This window comes from Anopheles ziemanni, chromosome 3 (assembly GCF_943734765.1).
Source record: "Anopheles ziemanni chromosome 3, idAnoZiCoDA_A2_x.2, whole genome shotgun sequence".
Lineage (NCBI taxonomy): Eukaryota > Metazoa > Arthropoda > Insecta > Diptera > Culicidae > Anopheles > Anopheles ziemanni.
In genome coordinates, this window is record NC_080706.1 from 23,409,654 (window position 1) to 23,421,834 (window position 12,181).

Below are 12,181 nucleotides of genomic sequence, written 5' to 3' on the forward strand. Positions count from 1 at the left end.
AATGAACACCAAAACACAATATTTCGCGTACAAGGTTGTTCCTTAAACTTCAAAATAGCGTGTAAACACATTCGTTGATCCAAGTAAACAACGCTACCTTGCGATCACAAAACATATTTATCCGCAAACGGAAACCCCTCTAGCATGGCAAGTTGTTGACGTGTTTGGTGTCTTCTTCTCCGCATTAGGAGCTGCAGTGGTTTATTTTTTCCACCAAAATAGGTATGGTTTTAATACGTCTCAATGGGCTGAGATAAGTCACATAGAACGTGGTGCAGATAAGTCCATGCTTGTTATCGAAATTCAATGCCCGGGTGATGTAAGCAATCATTTTATTCTTTTTTCCCAACTTTGCATATTCATTACAGCTTATTCAGCAAGAATGTGGCTGACTTTTCATCCTCTCCCACATTCACTGCATCGCCGATCTTTTATTGCGTCGTAGTATAAGATCAGGAAACGAACAATTGAAATAGACTGAGCAAGATTAATACTGATTCAAATAGTTTTTCTCATATTACAGTTTTCTACACATTGCACATTAGTGCTACTCTTTAAACGGAGTTTCCAATTAAGCTGACTGCACTCGCTTTCATCTTCGGTGGTATATTTCTTCGCTTGATGGATGCAATATGGCACGTAACCGAAAACGTGTTATTTTACTGCACTTTGTTTCTACTTTGAAACTAATTTTGTATAGCAATCTGAGAAGCACTTGACTACCTTTCTACGTTAGCATTTAATCAGGTATGTTAGGCTACACCTAAAAGCGAAGGTACAGCCCCTATTTTCACGATTCAAAATGTCTTGCTCATTTCTCATCATATGTGAAAAATTCCAAAACCTCGTTGCAGAGGATCAAAACAAATATCGAGTCGGCGCCAAACGAGATTTCTTTTCAGTTAATGGGTCAAAACTATGCCAAGACGTTGAATAAAAAGTAGTAACTGTATGTTGTAAACATTCGACAGGAACTGTATAATATAAACTATACAGTTAAATTTTCAGTTGAATTATGAATTCAATAAAACAGCTCGGATACTATTTAAATCTCCCAATCGAGAGACCAGAGCTATGCTATAATTTTAAAGAAGTTAACCAATTTAACTTAGGTTATGCGCAGATTCTTCTTCAAATTTTAGTACTAACTGGTTCTTAGCCAATGGTTCTTTAAATTTAGCGGAGGGGAGAAACCAAGTTGATTCTTCTTCTTCTGGAACTGCGACTACATCCGAAATGAAATGCTTTCAAAACTAACAATTTTCTCAACCATTGCGTCGTGCACTGGGTCGGCCGACTCGCGGCCCCGGCCATCACACCCACTTTCGACTGCCCCAGCGGAAGGAAAAGGGCGGCTGATAAGACCGGGGAGGCAACAATTTACGACCGCCCATATTACTTCATTGGCAAACTGACAACGTCTTGCGTCGGGCTGCGCAAACAGATGCCCTCTTACAGGCACACAAGGGTACTCGAACCCTTGCTGCCTTTTTGCTCGCGCCGGGCTGAGTAAACCCCGCTAGGGCGATTCTAAGTGCACCGAATATGCCCGTTGCACCACCCACCCTCCTCGTCGCACGAGCGCGATTGTTATTTATTAAGAACAGAGTCAACAAATCGTAAAAAGTGTACATCGACCAACGGAATTACAACAAGCAGAGCGAGCATGCAACAGGAAGGGGTGGGTCGGGCGGAGGATGTAAAAATCCCATCCCCCCAAAGGGATGGGGGGTGCAAGTTGCAAATGTGGGAGTGATGTGGGCGAGGGCGCCAGGGATGTCACCACGGTTGATCGTGGTAGTGGTGGATCGTGTCCATCGCTCCGTCGCGATTCAAACTGCCGCAACCGCCGTTCCCGTAGCGACGGCGACGCGATGCACACACCACCACACCACCACACGACAATCAGCGGCCAACGGGCGGGCTTGACCTACTCCTTTGTCGCGCGAACGGTCGCGCAGATACTGCACAGCGCTCGTACGAGGTGGACGTGCTCCCGGACAAGTCTAGCTTATGAAGTCTAGTCTATCTTGGCTAGAAAGAGAAAATTTGCAAACGGCTCGAAGTAAGAGACAAACTTTCAACCGTTGCGAAGTGAAGTGAACCGATCTTAGAAGAAATCTCCAAAGTGCTGTGTTACCCTAAAAACAATCAAAGTCTCACGAACTAAGTGCGATTTTCGAAAGTGCACCCTCCAACGTTGGACTTTCCGCGGTGGAATAAAGTGTTGGAAAATCAAAGAGCACCCGCAAAGACAATCTCCCAAGTCGATAGAAGATCTTAAACGAATCTTGACAGATTGCTCCCAACTCTCCCACCCTCCCACAATCTCCACACCTGGTCACGGGATGGGTCTCCTGAGGCGGAACAGTTTGAACATTGGCAGCTGGCTGTCGTCGGCCGGCGGCGCAAACACCACCAACACCACCACCACCACCACTGGCACCGGAACCGGCACGGTCCGGAACAGCTTCGGCAGCTCGGTGGCCGTGCAGAAGCTGCGCGAAAGCAAGTGGTTCGATGCCGGCGAGGAGCGCGTCTTTTGCGCCGTGATCGAGAACGGTTTCATCGTCGAGGTGCGCCAAACGGACACTGGCGAGTCGTGGTTCGGCGTGGCAACGATCGAGACGAAAAAATGTAAGTGTTTCCGGCGGGTTTGGGAGGGGGGTGGGGGATGTTTAAAAAAAACCAACCATTATTTTAACATCCTTTATGGTCACCTCTCGGGCGAATATTCTCGTGACCGGCACCCCGTTGCACCATGTGTGTTACAGCGGCGTATCTCGGTGACTAACTCTGTGTGTGTGTGTGTGTGTTGGTGTTCTTGATCAAACCGGGTTTGGGAGTTCGCAGTAGTATATCGTGGGGTCCCCATCCCCTCCCCCACCGGTTATCGGACTGGTTTTCGACTGGTCGATGGCAGGGAGCAGCGTTCCGGGAAAGGGGAGTCGAAGGGTGGGTTGGGTTATTTTTAGCTCACGTCACCATAATAGCAGGACCGCATACTTGTAACGGCCAAGGGGAGCTGCTGTGATGGGGGGAGGGCAAGGGTGCGTCGTCTACGGCACACCGTGCAACGAAAGGTGTGGATTTTGAAGGACGCTGCAGCTTGTCGCGCCATCTCCACCTTCCCACCCCGTGTCGGTGGTGGGGACGGGAGACGGGCCGGGGGGGGGGAAACTTGTTTACATGCACACGGAATAGTGTGGCCGTCTTCGCGTGGAGACAGCTGCAGCAGGGGAATGCGGCCGCCGGCCGTAGAAGAGTTTGTTTGAAATAACTCGAAAGGCCATGCACCATGGTGGTCAATGCTATTTGGCTGTTGAGGGGGGTGGGCGTACGATCGACCGCATCCCATCCCTTCGGGAATGATGTCTCCGCTGCTGCGCGACAGCTCGTCCAACGAATGGCAAGTTCACCGCGGTCCATCCGATCCACTGCCGGGTGTCGATATCAATAAAACCAATAATGGCGTTTGCGGCTAGCTGCTAATTTTGTCCACACCATAACAGCAACGAGCTACGTTTGTCTTTTTTTTTCATTCCGCCTAGAAGGGGCACGGCCAATTCCATACAGCAACCGGTTCGAGACCCCCCTTCCCAAGTCTCCCGCTCTCTGGCCGAGGCCAACGTTCTAAACCGGTGCACGTAATCATCGGTGACGCCAGAGTCGGGCATTCATTAAGGGGCTAGAATTTCCGCACCAACCGGTGCAGTTGTTTGTGCTATTTTTCTCGACCATTATCTAACTCCCGGACACGATATGCGTTATTCTTGCACCTTTTTCCCGCGCAGCCCTCAAGCCGACGGCTGAGAACGTCAAAATCTATTCCGTGCGCATGAAGGACAACGAGAAGAAACCGATGAAGGTGTACTGCGTCACATTGCCGAGCCTCTGGCAGCAGGGCTACCAGCTGCGGATCAACAACGTGGCCGACCGCACGAAGAAGGCGCATCCGGAGAAGGACATTCTAGCGCAGGTGAGAGGGGAAAGTTTCCGTTTCTTCAAGACCTTTCATGAAAACCGTTTGATTAATTTTTGAAAATTTTCTCGGAATTGTATAATCTTTCGCTAAGCCTTAGATAAAGCAAGATAAGCACGTGAGAACTGACGTTGCACTCCGTCCTCCCATCCCTGTATCGAAAGATAGCAAAATTTCGAGAATTTTATTTTTACACTAAGCTACATTTCCGATGTTTTTTTTCTCAATTTACCACAGATAAAATACGCCTCCAAGTGTCAGATGGTGTTCCACAACAGTCAGCACTTTTCCGAATTCTGCCGGTACGGCGACCGGCCGCAGGATAGCCGGAAGCGACAAGTAAGTGCGTTACTGAAACGGTTCGAGGACGCATTGCAGGGCGCCAACACCAGCTACTTCTGACCTGTACGACTCGGTGCACCCGGAGAGCTCACATTCATTCAGGTTGACAAAGCAGACCATTTTATAAATTATTTCGTAATGTTATCTTAGCTCTGGTGGTGGCGGACGATACTTAACGATACAGTTCAGTGCACGATAGTGAGCGTGTACGCCCGTTGATAACACGTGTACATACTAATTTGTGGCGTACATTTATGTGCTATGCTTGGGGGGCTTGCTGTAAAACGGAGGTTCACTTTTGGAGGTCGAACTTAATCGGTGCTTTCTGTATCCTTCACTCCAGATATCCGACTGTGCGAAGTGGGGCGGGATCAACATTGGCGCTACGCTGATCTACATGGAAATGCAGAAGAAGTCGAAGTCTGCGTCGCACTAAACCGTTGAGGATGCTTCTATCACGTGTGATACCAAATCGTTCGCTAACGCAGCAGCAGGACTGGATTATAGATTTAAGTTTCCACCTAAAATTATTGCGAAGAGGCCGAGAATTTGGCTTCTTTATACCTTTTTTTTATAGTGTTAAGCAAACCTACATAACTATCGCTTCCTGCATAGATCCATGCGCAAAGTCACGGACTTACTGTGCAAAAAGGGAACAAAAAGACGAGGTGATAAACGGAGAATATGGTATGTGTACCATAGATTAAGAACTATGGAAAATTTGTATCATTACCAAAGTCCCAAGTACCATATGAAATTAGATATAGCAAGCATAATCATGTGTAATGTTAAAATTAAACAATGAAAACATTAGGAGCCATTTACATCTAGTTTTACAGAATCCTATTTGTAACGGATACTTTGTAAAGAAATAAGAAATTAATAAAAAATCACACAAGATTAAATGAATTTAAGAGATTGTTTCCAATTGAGTGACATGTAGAAAAAATAGTAGAACTAAGAATGAACCGATTAAAATATCCACTAAAGTTAGATTCAATAGAATCTTTTCTGAGTACAACTATTTTGTTAACAAAAACCGTCATCCCTGTCGTTAAACGCAATCGGTTTGCGTAACGACAAAAATCGAATTCAGATTGTACAAGGTTACTATAACACGGCAAGAAGCAGGTATGTATCTTTGTGTTTAGTGTAAAATGTCACAAATTTCCTTACTACTCTACCTCTAGTTGGTAGGGTACACAGTCTGGTCGTCTCAAAAGCGATAAAGTAACCACCATGCTTCAGAAATCGGGTACCTTACTGTCACTGATTGTTTATAGATAGCTGCATTGGATTTGGTGAATTATTTCTTCACACACGATATTAAGCCCATTTGGTATGAGGAAAAGGCTGTGAAATACGATGCTACAATTTTTTCGTGTTATACCGAATCAGTCAACATCACGAAGCAAGATCAATGAATTAAATACCCGGTTGACAGAAATTGACATTGTTGCTGGTACTATGTAGTTCCAGCAAGAGTCCCAGCAATCTGCCATGGAAAAACTTGCTGGTACTACATGACAGCTGCAAAAAATTTGAATTTTTGTCAACCGGGTAGGTTACCACATTTCATTTAAAGTGCAGAAACTGCGGATTATTCGAAAGTTGAGTACCTGTTATGTTCCATGGTATTTTGCTTACTATTAATTCAGATTAAATTGAATATAATTAATATTAAAGCTCAATTTCTCTTGATAATCGAACAACCAATCCGCTCAAATACAACTTCGAGGGGACTTTTTGTATGAGCTCGTGATAGCTGACACAAAATTAGGACATCTCTAGAACAAAACGGCAGAGTTTTAAAACGGATGTAACCAAATGAACGATAGATCTGGTAAGGACGAAAAATGTTTAACGCCACCCATGGATACAGTTTGAACATAATTTATGCAGTCGTTCGAAGAATCAACAAAGGAAACCTAACTGTCAAAACTTATGTCAGATTCTGAGCAACAACTTAAACCTTCCTTAATGGCATATGAATTTTCCTTTCGACGACTTGTCAAAATGCATGGAATGATTTGACCCTTCTACTAGACTGCCTATTGACCGCGTCTCCGATCGGTTTGGGATGCGATTTTTAGCTTTTGCTTCGTAGAAATACCCAACCGAGCGCACAACGCGAAAACCCTGCAACACGGCAGACTTTCCTGCGTCGGATGCAAAGTGATATATTGAACAAGAAAACGCAACGAAGGAAATTGTAGTGCTAGCTAGTTGAAACACGGTACACAAATGGTGAGGTGAAAAATCTTTGTGCAGATGCAGAGTAGTCCCGCTGCAGTCGTGTTTAGTGTCTGCTGGTCGTAGAATTATTAGAACCATAGCAAAGCACAAGGATATTGCTGGTTGTTGTGTATTTTTCCGAATCGTCGACTGTATACATCACCGTTCGAATTGCTTTGCAGTAAAAGAAAGCAAGAAAGTCGCACAAACGTAAATAGTAATTTACAAGACAAAAATCAAACATACATGCACACACATGCACACATCGGTAGCAGACAAAGCGCAATCAAACGAAGGATTTGTTTTTTCCGTGGCGATGGAACGATTTAATTAAAACTTATACGTGAGAAGGTAGAGCATTTGAGCTAACGCTCGCGAGATAAGACTGAAACTGGTTTACGTGAATTCTCGGAACGCGTATTGCCGTGCTATCTGCGTGTTCTTAGCGAGTCAACAAGATTGTGCCACGGTCCCAGACGGTGGTGTTTTGGTCCGCGCATCTAGCCGTAGTACTGCAAAGCCCAATACTTTGTTGCGTCGTCTTAAAACAGACCAAACACAAAGACAAAAAGCAACCGGTGGACGCTGCCTAGACTCGAGACGTTCCGTATCCTGGTTGTATGTTACGCCTGGAATCTTCAAGACGACGGCGACGAACAGGTCGAAAGGCAACCTGTACGACGTAAAGAGGCTGTGTATGCGAGGAACAGAGAATAAACTAGGTGGCTGTAGCATACGCAAAAAGCACCAAAAAGAAACAGACACAAGTGAGCCATCCGGGCAGGCGGTTGTGTAAAAAAGAAAGCCTGCTACGACCAGAGTGCACCCACACGTTGAACACAAAGCAGCAGGACGAAGCACCAAGGATACCATTGCGAAAGTCGGCGAACGAAGAGGAGAGTTGAGTGTTTTGTTTCGTTTTTTAATTTCAATTTGTGTGGATGCAATCGTTGCCAGACTTGGACACTAGACTAGCGGAACATCAATAATCATAATAATGAATGGACTAAGGTAAGTCTTCTAGCGGACAACGGGGGGACGGCGACGGGTGGCATAAGGTAGAAGGCATTTATGCCACACGAGGGAAAGAGTATTGGGGTTACGGAAAGGAAATGATTTATTTTCCGGTATCATTTTTATCGATTATTTGCCATCCCTCCCACCCCGTTACACTCCAGTGTTATCGTACTAATTGCTACAAGTCGCCATGCATGGGCCCTTGATAGTTGTAATGCATTCGGTTTTTATCGGGCAATATGAGTCTATTTGCGGAGCCGGTCTGGAGTGTCCATCATCGATTAGGTCTTTTTTCCACCTCGTATCGAAAAATAAAGCAATCTGCTTCTCGTCGGATTAATGCCTCTCACGCATATTGGATTGGAAAAGTTATGCCTTTCCCCACGACAATTGTGCCTACGTAGGAGCCAGAGTTCGCACCGAGGCGTTAATTGCCTGCTTAGATTAACGCGATCGAATACACGATCATAAAGCCTGCTGATTGTTAACAGCGGTGGTTAGGCAATGAGCGGCCTTGTATAATGGATCGCGACTGTTGCGACGCAGTAGATTTGAGTTTCATGCAAGGTTACTTTGGAAATATGTGACAAACTCAGAAGTCGATCCCTGATAGTTATTTGCTTTCGATTTCAGCTTCGGTGAACTTTGCTGCCTGTTCTGCTGCCCGCCGTTTCCGGGGCGAATAGCGGCCAAACTTGCCTTCCTGCCGCCGGAACCGACCTACAACCTGACGCCGATCGACGAGTCGAAGGCGAAGTACCTGCTTAGCTTCAACGAGCGCGCCGAATGGCCGTACTCGGAGCGCGAGAAGGAAAACATCGAGGGCTTCTTCACGCGCACCTCCCGCGGCAACAAGCTGTCCTGCATCTACGTGAAATGCACCCCGAACGCCAAGTACACGCTCCTGTTCTCCCACGGCAACGCCGTCGACCTGGGCCAGATGAGCAGCTTCTACCTGGGGCTGGGGTTGCGCATCAACTGCAACATCTTCAGCTACGACTACTCGGGCTACGGCATGAGCGGGGGCAAGCCGTCGGAGAAGAACCTGTACGCCGACATCGACGCGGCGTGGCACTCGCTGCGGACGCGGTTCGGCGTCAGCCCGGAGAACATCATACTGTACGGGCAGAGCATCGGTACCGTGCCGACCGTCGACCTGGCGGCCCGGTACGAGGTTGGAGCTGTGATCCTACACTCGCCCCTGATGTCGGGGATGAGGGTGGCCTTTCCCAACACGAAGCGGACTTGGTTTTTCGACGTTTTTCCCAGGTACGAATCAAACGCGCGTAAGCCACTAAACAGTTGAGGTTATATATACATCAATTTATAGCAATTTGACTCTTATGATACACGAAACGCACTGTTGTTCCAGAGGATATTATGAAACCCTATTAATCAATTTATTTTTGTTCGTAGCATTGATAAGGTGTCCAAGATAACATCACCCGTATTGGTGATTCACGGCACGGAAGACGAAGTTATAGATTTTTCCCACGGTTTGAGCATTTACGAAAAGTGTCCAAAGGCGGTAGAGCCGCTGTGGGTCGAGGTAAGAACAGAAGCAAGTGTGTGTACGATCCCAGACGTGACTCGAATTCGATTTCTTTCCACAGGGTGCTGGACACAACGATGTGGAGCTGTACAATCAGTACCTAGATCGGCTAAAGAAATTCATCGCGATCGAGCTGGGCAACTGACAATTAAAGAAGGCTTCCTCTGCCGGTCAGCTGGCCTCATCGTCCGGTGGCGGGGCGACGGCCGGTGCAGCGGCTACCAAAAGTCCCCAGCGAGCGTCGACCAAAGCAGCCGCGGCAGGAGGAAGTAACAAGCGTGGCGGTACCACGGAAGAAACGGCGACAGCTAGCGCCAGCACAGGCAGCAGCGGAGGCGGAAGCGGTTCTACTGCTACGACCGCCGGCGGATCGGCATCCGCCCGGAGCAGTGGAAGTGAAAAACTTTTATAGCACTCGCTGCCATCCGGGCCAACAACAGGCAGCAGCAGCACGAGTTACGGCTGCAGTTGTGGCAACAAAGCAGGATCGGCATCATCTAGTCGGTCGGAACGATCGAAGACCGGTGTGGCTCACAGTCACCATAGCACCCATCATCACCAGCACCACCAACACCATCACCACCAGCCACACGCGCCTCCGTCGCATTCGACCATTAGCAGCAGCATCCGGAAGGAGTTGGCATCGTACGAGAACCCGTACCAGTTGCAGTGCGATGTGCCGGGTAAGAAGAAACCGACCAAGCGCAACGCTAGCACCGAGAGCCTCGATCTGTTCGCCAACGGTGCCGATCAGCAGTGTACCTGCGGGCTCTACTCCCCGTCGGCGGTTGATGGTGGACGGCGCCGTTGTGGCAAGTGCAGCCCCCCGGACGCTGCCGGCCGAGCAGCGCTGGCACCGGCGACGGGCCAGAAGAAGCACAACTCGTCCAAGTTCAAGGACGCCTCGACGAGCCCCAAATCGAACAGCCCGCTCAAGACGGAAGCGACGTGCCGCAGCCCGAAGATGGAAGCCTCCACCGACACCAAGTTCGACTTTAACTGCTCGCCGAAAACGGAAAGCCACTACCGGCGGCTGTCCACGCTGAGCATCAATTCGGGCAGTGCCGCCGGCAGCAGGCACGTGGCGACGAGCCCGATGAAGCACGCGCCCAGCCCGAAGGTGAGCCCGCAGAAGTTGACACCGCAGAAAACGCCCGACCATCAACAGCAGCGGACGCTAGAAAAGTCAAACTCGCTGGGGGACAGCAAACCGCCACGGTTGCTGCGTAACACCCGCAGTCTTTCGCCGCGCCCTCCCGTGCGCCACCAGCACTCGATAATGGTGTCGGACGAGAACGACATCATTTCGGTGAAGCTGTCACCGAACGAGGAGTTCGAGGATGATGGAAGCACCCGGAAGGTGCCGCCACCGCAGAAAGACAGCGGCGGCGTGTATGGCAAGGACGCGAAAAGTGATCCACCGTCGATGGCATCGGAAGCTGGCGCTGGCAGTAGCTTGCAGTTGAACGCCAACAGTAGCACCAACCGAAGCACCAGCTGCCTCGTGTACGTCCCTTCAGATCCCTGGACGAGGATGTCGGCCAGCAACTCGTCGTCACCGGCCTCCAAGCAGGAGAAATCGAAGACGCTCGACAACAGTGGCAAATCGTATGGCAAAGGATCGTCGCGCTTCGACTGCATGATGAAACAAACCGACCCGTGGGTTTGGCGTTCGAATGTAAACCTGCCGGCGAGTGGTGGTGGTGGTGGTGGAAGCAAGGGAACCGGAAGGAAACGGAACGTTCTAACGCATCAAACCAAATCACTCACCGCCAGCAGCAGCACCACCAACACCAGCAGGGACGATTGCGAGCTGCCATCGTTGAAGCTCTGCCAACAGCAATCGCTCGGTCGGATCGAGAAGACGCTCACCATTCCGGGGGTGGACGGGACGGTTCCGGGATTTAATGCGCGCAAGAAGATAACCCGCCCGAAGCTGCAGCGCTCCAAGTCACCCTCGTTCTATGAGGATTTCTTCCAGCAGCCTCCGTCCGGTGGATCCGGCGATTCGAACAAGTCGCCCTCATCGATAGCGGCCAAAGGCAAGTCGCCCGTTCCCCCGCCGTCGAAGATGGAGAAGAACGCATCCAACTCGACGCTGAATGGACACGCCAATAACAACAATAACAACAACAACAACGGCACCAGTACGAGCAACAGCGGTAGCTTCAGCAGCTACAACGGAAGCGGTTCGCCGACGGCAAGAAAGCAACCGTCTCCGAAACTGAGCTTCCTTTCGTCCACGCCGCAATCACCGGGGAAGAAGCTCAACCATCATCATCACCAGGCGGGCGGTGGTGTAACGTCCGATCCGATGGCGAAGGCCTCCCTCAACCTCCTGGCCCCGAACCATCTGCAGCCGCGCCACAGCTTCTCGACGCCCTCGCAGAAGGACGACGAGCTGCAGCTGAACATACGCCGGCTGAGCGAGCAGATGAACAAGTACAGCCACTCGGCCGGCTTTCCGTCACCGCCGGCTTTCCTCAACGATACGATCCAGCAGCAACAGCACCAGCACCAACAGTCGTCCGGTGTGCCCGGGGGCAATAAAAAGATGGGCGGAAGCGGCAGCAGCCTCGGCGTGGGCTCGATCGGTGGAAGCATCGGTGGACTTGGCGAGGCGTCCCAGCGCAAGACGGCTTCCCATTCGAAGATAAACGAGCCGATCCTTGAAACGCGCTGCTAACTCCACGCCGTTGCTGTGCCCTTAGTTAGGCCAAACGGAATAAATCGAAGCTTCCCGGGCAGGGAAATGCGGTAGTATATCGAACCAGGGAACGGAATTGGAATGAATTGATATACACAGTACTCGTTGCTTCTGCTCCGAAGAAGTTTCCGTTTCTTAACTTTACGGCATTAGGAATTTTAAGAACTACTAACGGTCAGTTTCCAATTTAACTGTTGATAAGAAGCAAGTGTCGGAATCGACGGACGGGAAACAATCATTATATCAGTGAGGACACGTGGAAACAAGCGATGCCCGGCAGGGACATCTTGCACGCGATGCATCCGCAGATCGGATGGTATAAGTAATATCATTACTAGATGGTGTT

The 12,181-nt window shown here is 49.3% G+C and overlaps 3 protein-coding genes across 3 annotated transcripts; all 3 read left to right on the plus strand.

The window, feature by feature from the left end:
• Positions 1–2,348: 2,348 nt before the first annotated feature.
• On the plus strand, positions 2,349–4,760 carry LOC131288436 (uncharacterized). The gene is made up of 4 exons (XM_058317569.1): positions 2,349–2,637; positions 3,795–3,979; positions 4,220–4,321; positions 4,668–4,760. The coding sequence occupies exons 1-4, from the start codon at positions 2,349–2,351 to the stop codon at positions 4,758–4,760; spliced, it is 669 nt and encodes a 222-aa protein (XP_058173552.1).
• Positions 4,761–6,412: 1,652 nt separating this feature from the next.
• LOC131290008 (alpha/beta hydrolase domain-containing protein 17B) lies at positions 6,413–9,385 on the plus strand. Its single transcript, XM_058319385.1, has 4 exons — positions 6,413–7,570; positions 8,210–8,845; positions 8,993–9,125; positions 9,190–9,385. The coding sequence occupies exons 1-4, from the start codon at positions 7,557–7,559 to the stop codon at positions 9,271–9,273; spliced, it is 867 nt and encodes a 288-aa protein (XP_058175368.1). The 5' UTR covers positions 6,413–7,556; the 3' UTR covers positions 9,274–9,385.
• Positions 9,386–9,567: 182 nt separating this feature from the next.
• Positions 9,568–11,933, plus strand: LOC131284364 (histone-lysine N-methyltransferase Suv4-20-like; the record flags this gene model as incomplete). The annotated part of the gene is made up of 1 exon (XM_058313219.1): positions 9,568–11,933. A coding segment is annotated over one exon (2,247 nt), but the record flags the coding sequence as incomplete, so codon positions are not given.
• Between the last annotated feature and the right edge of the window lie 248 nt (positions 11,934–12,181).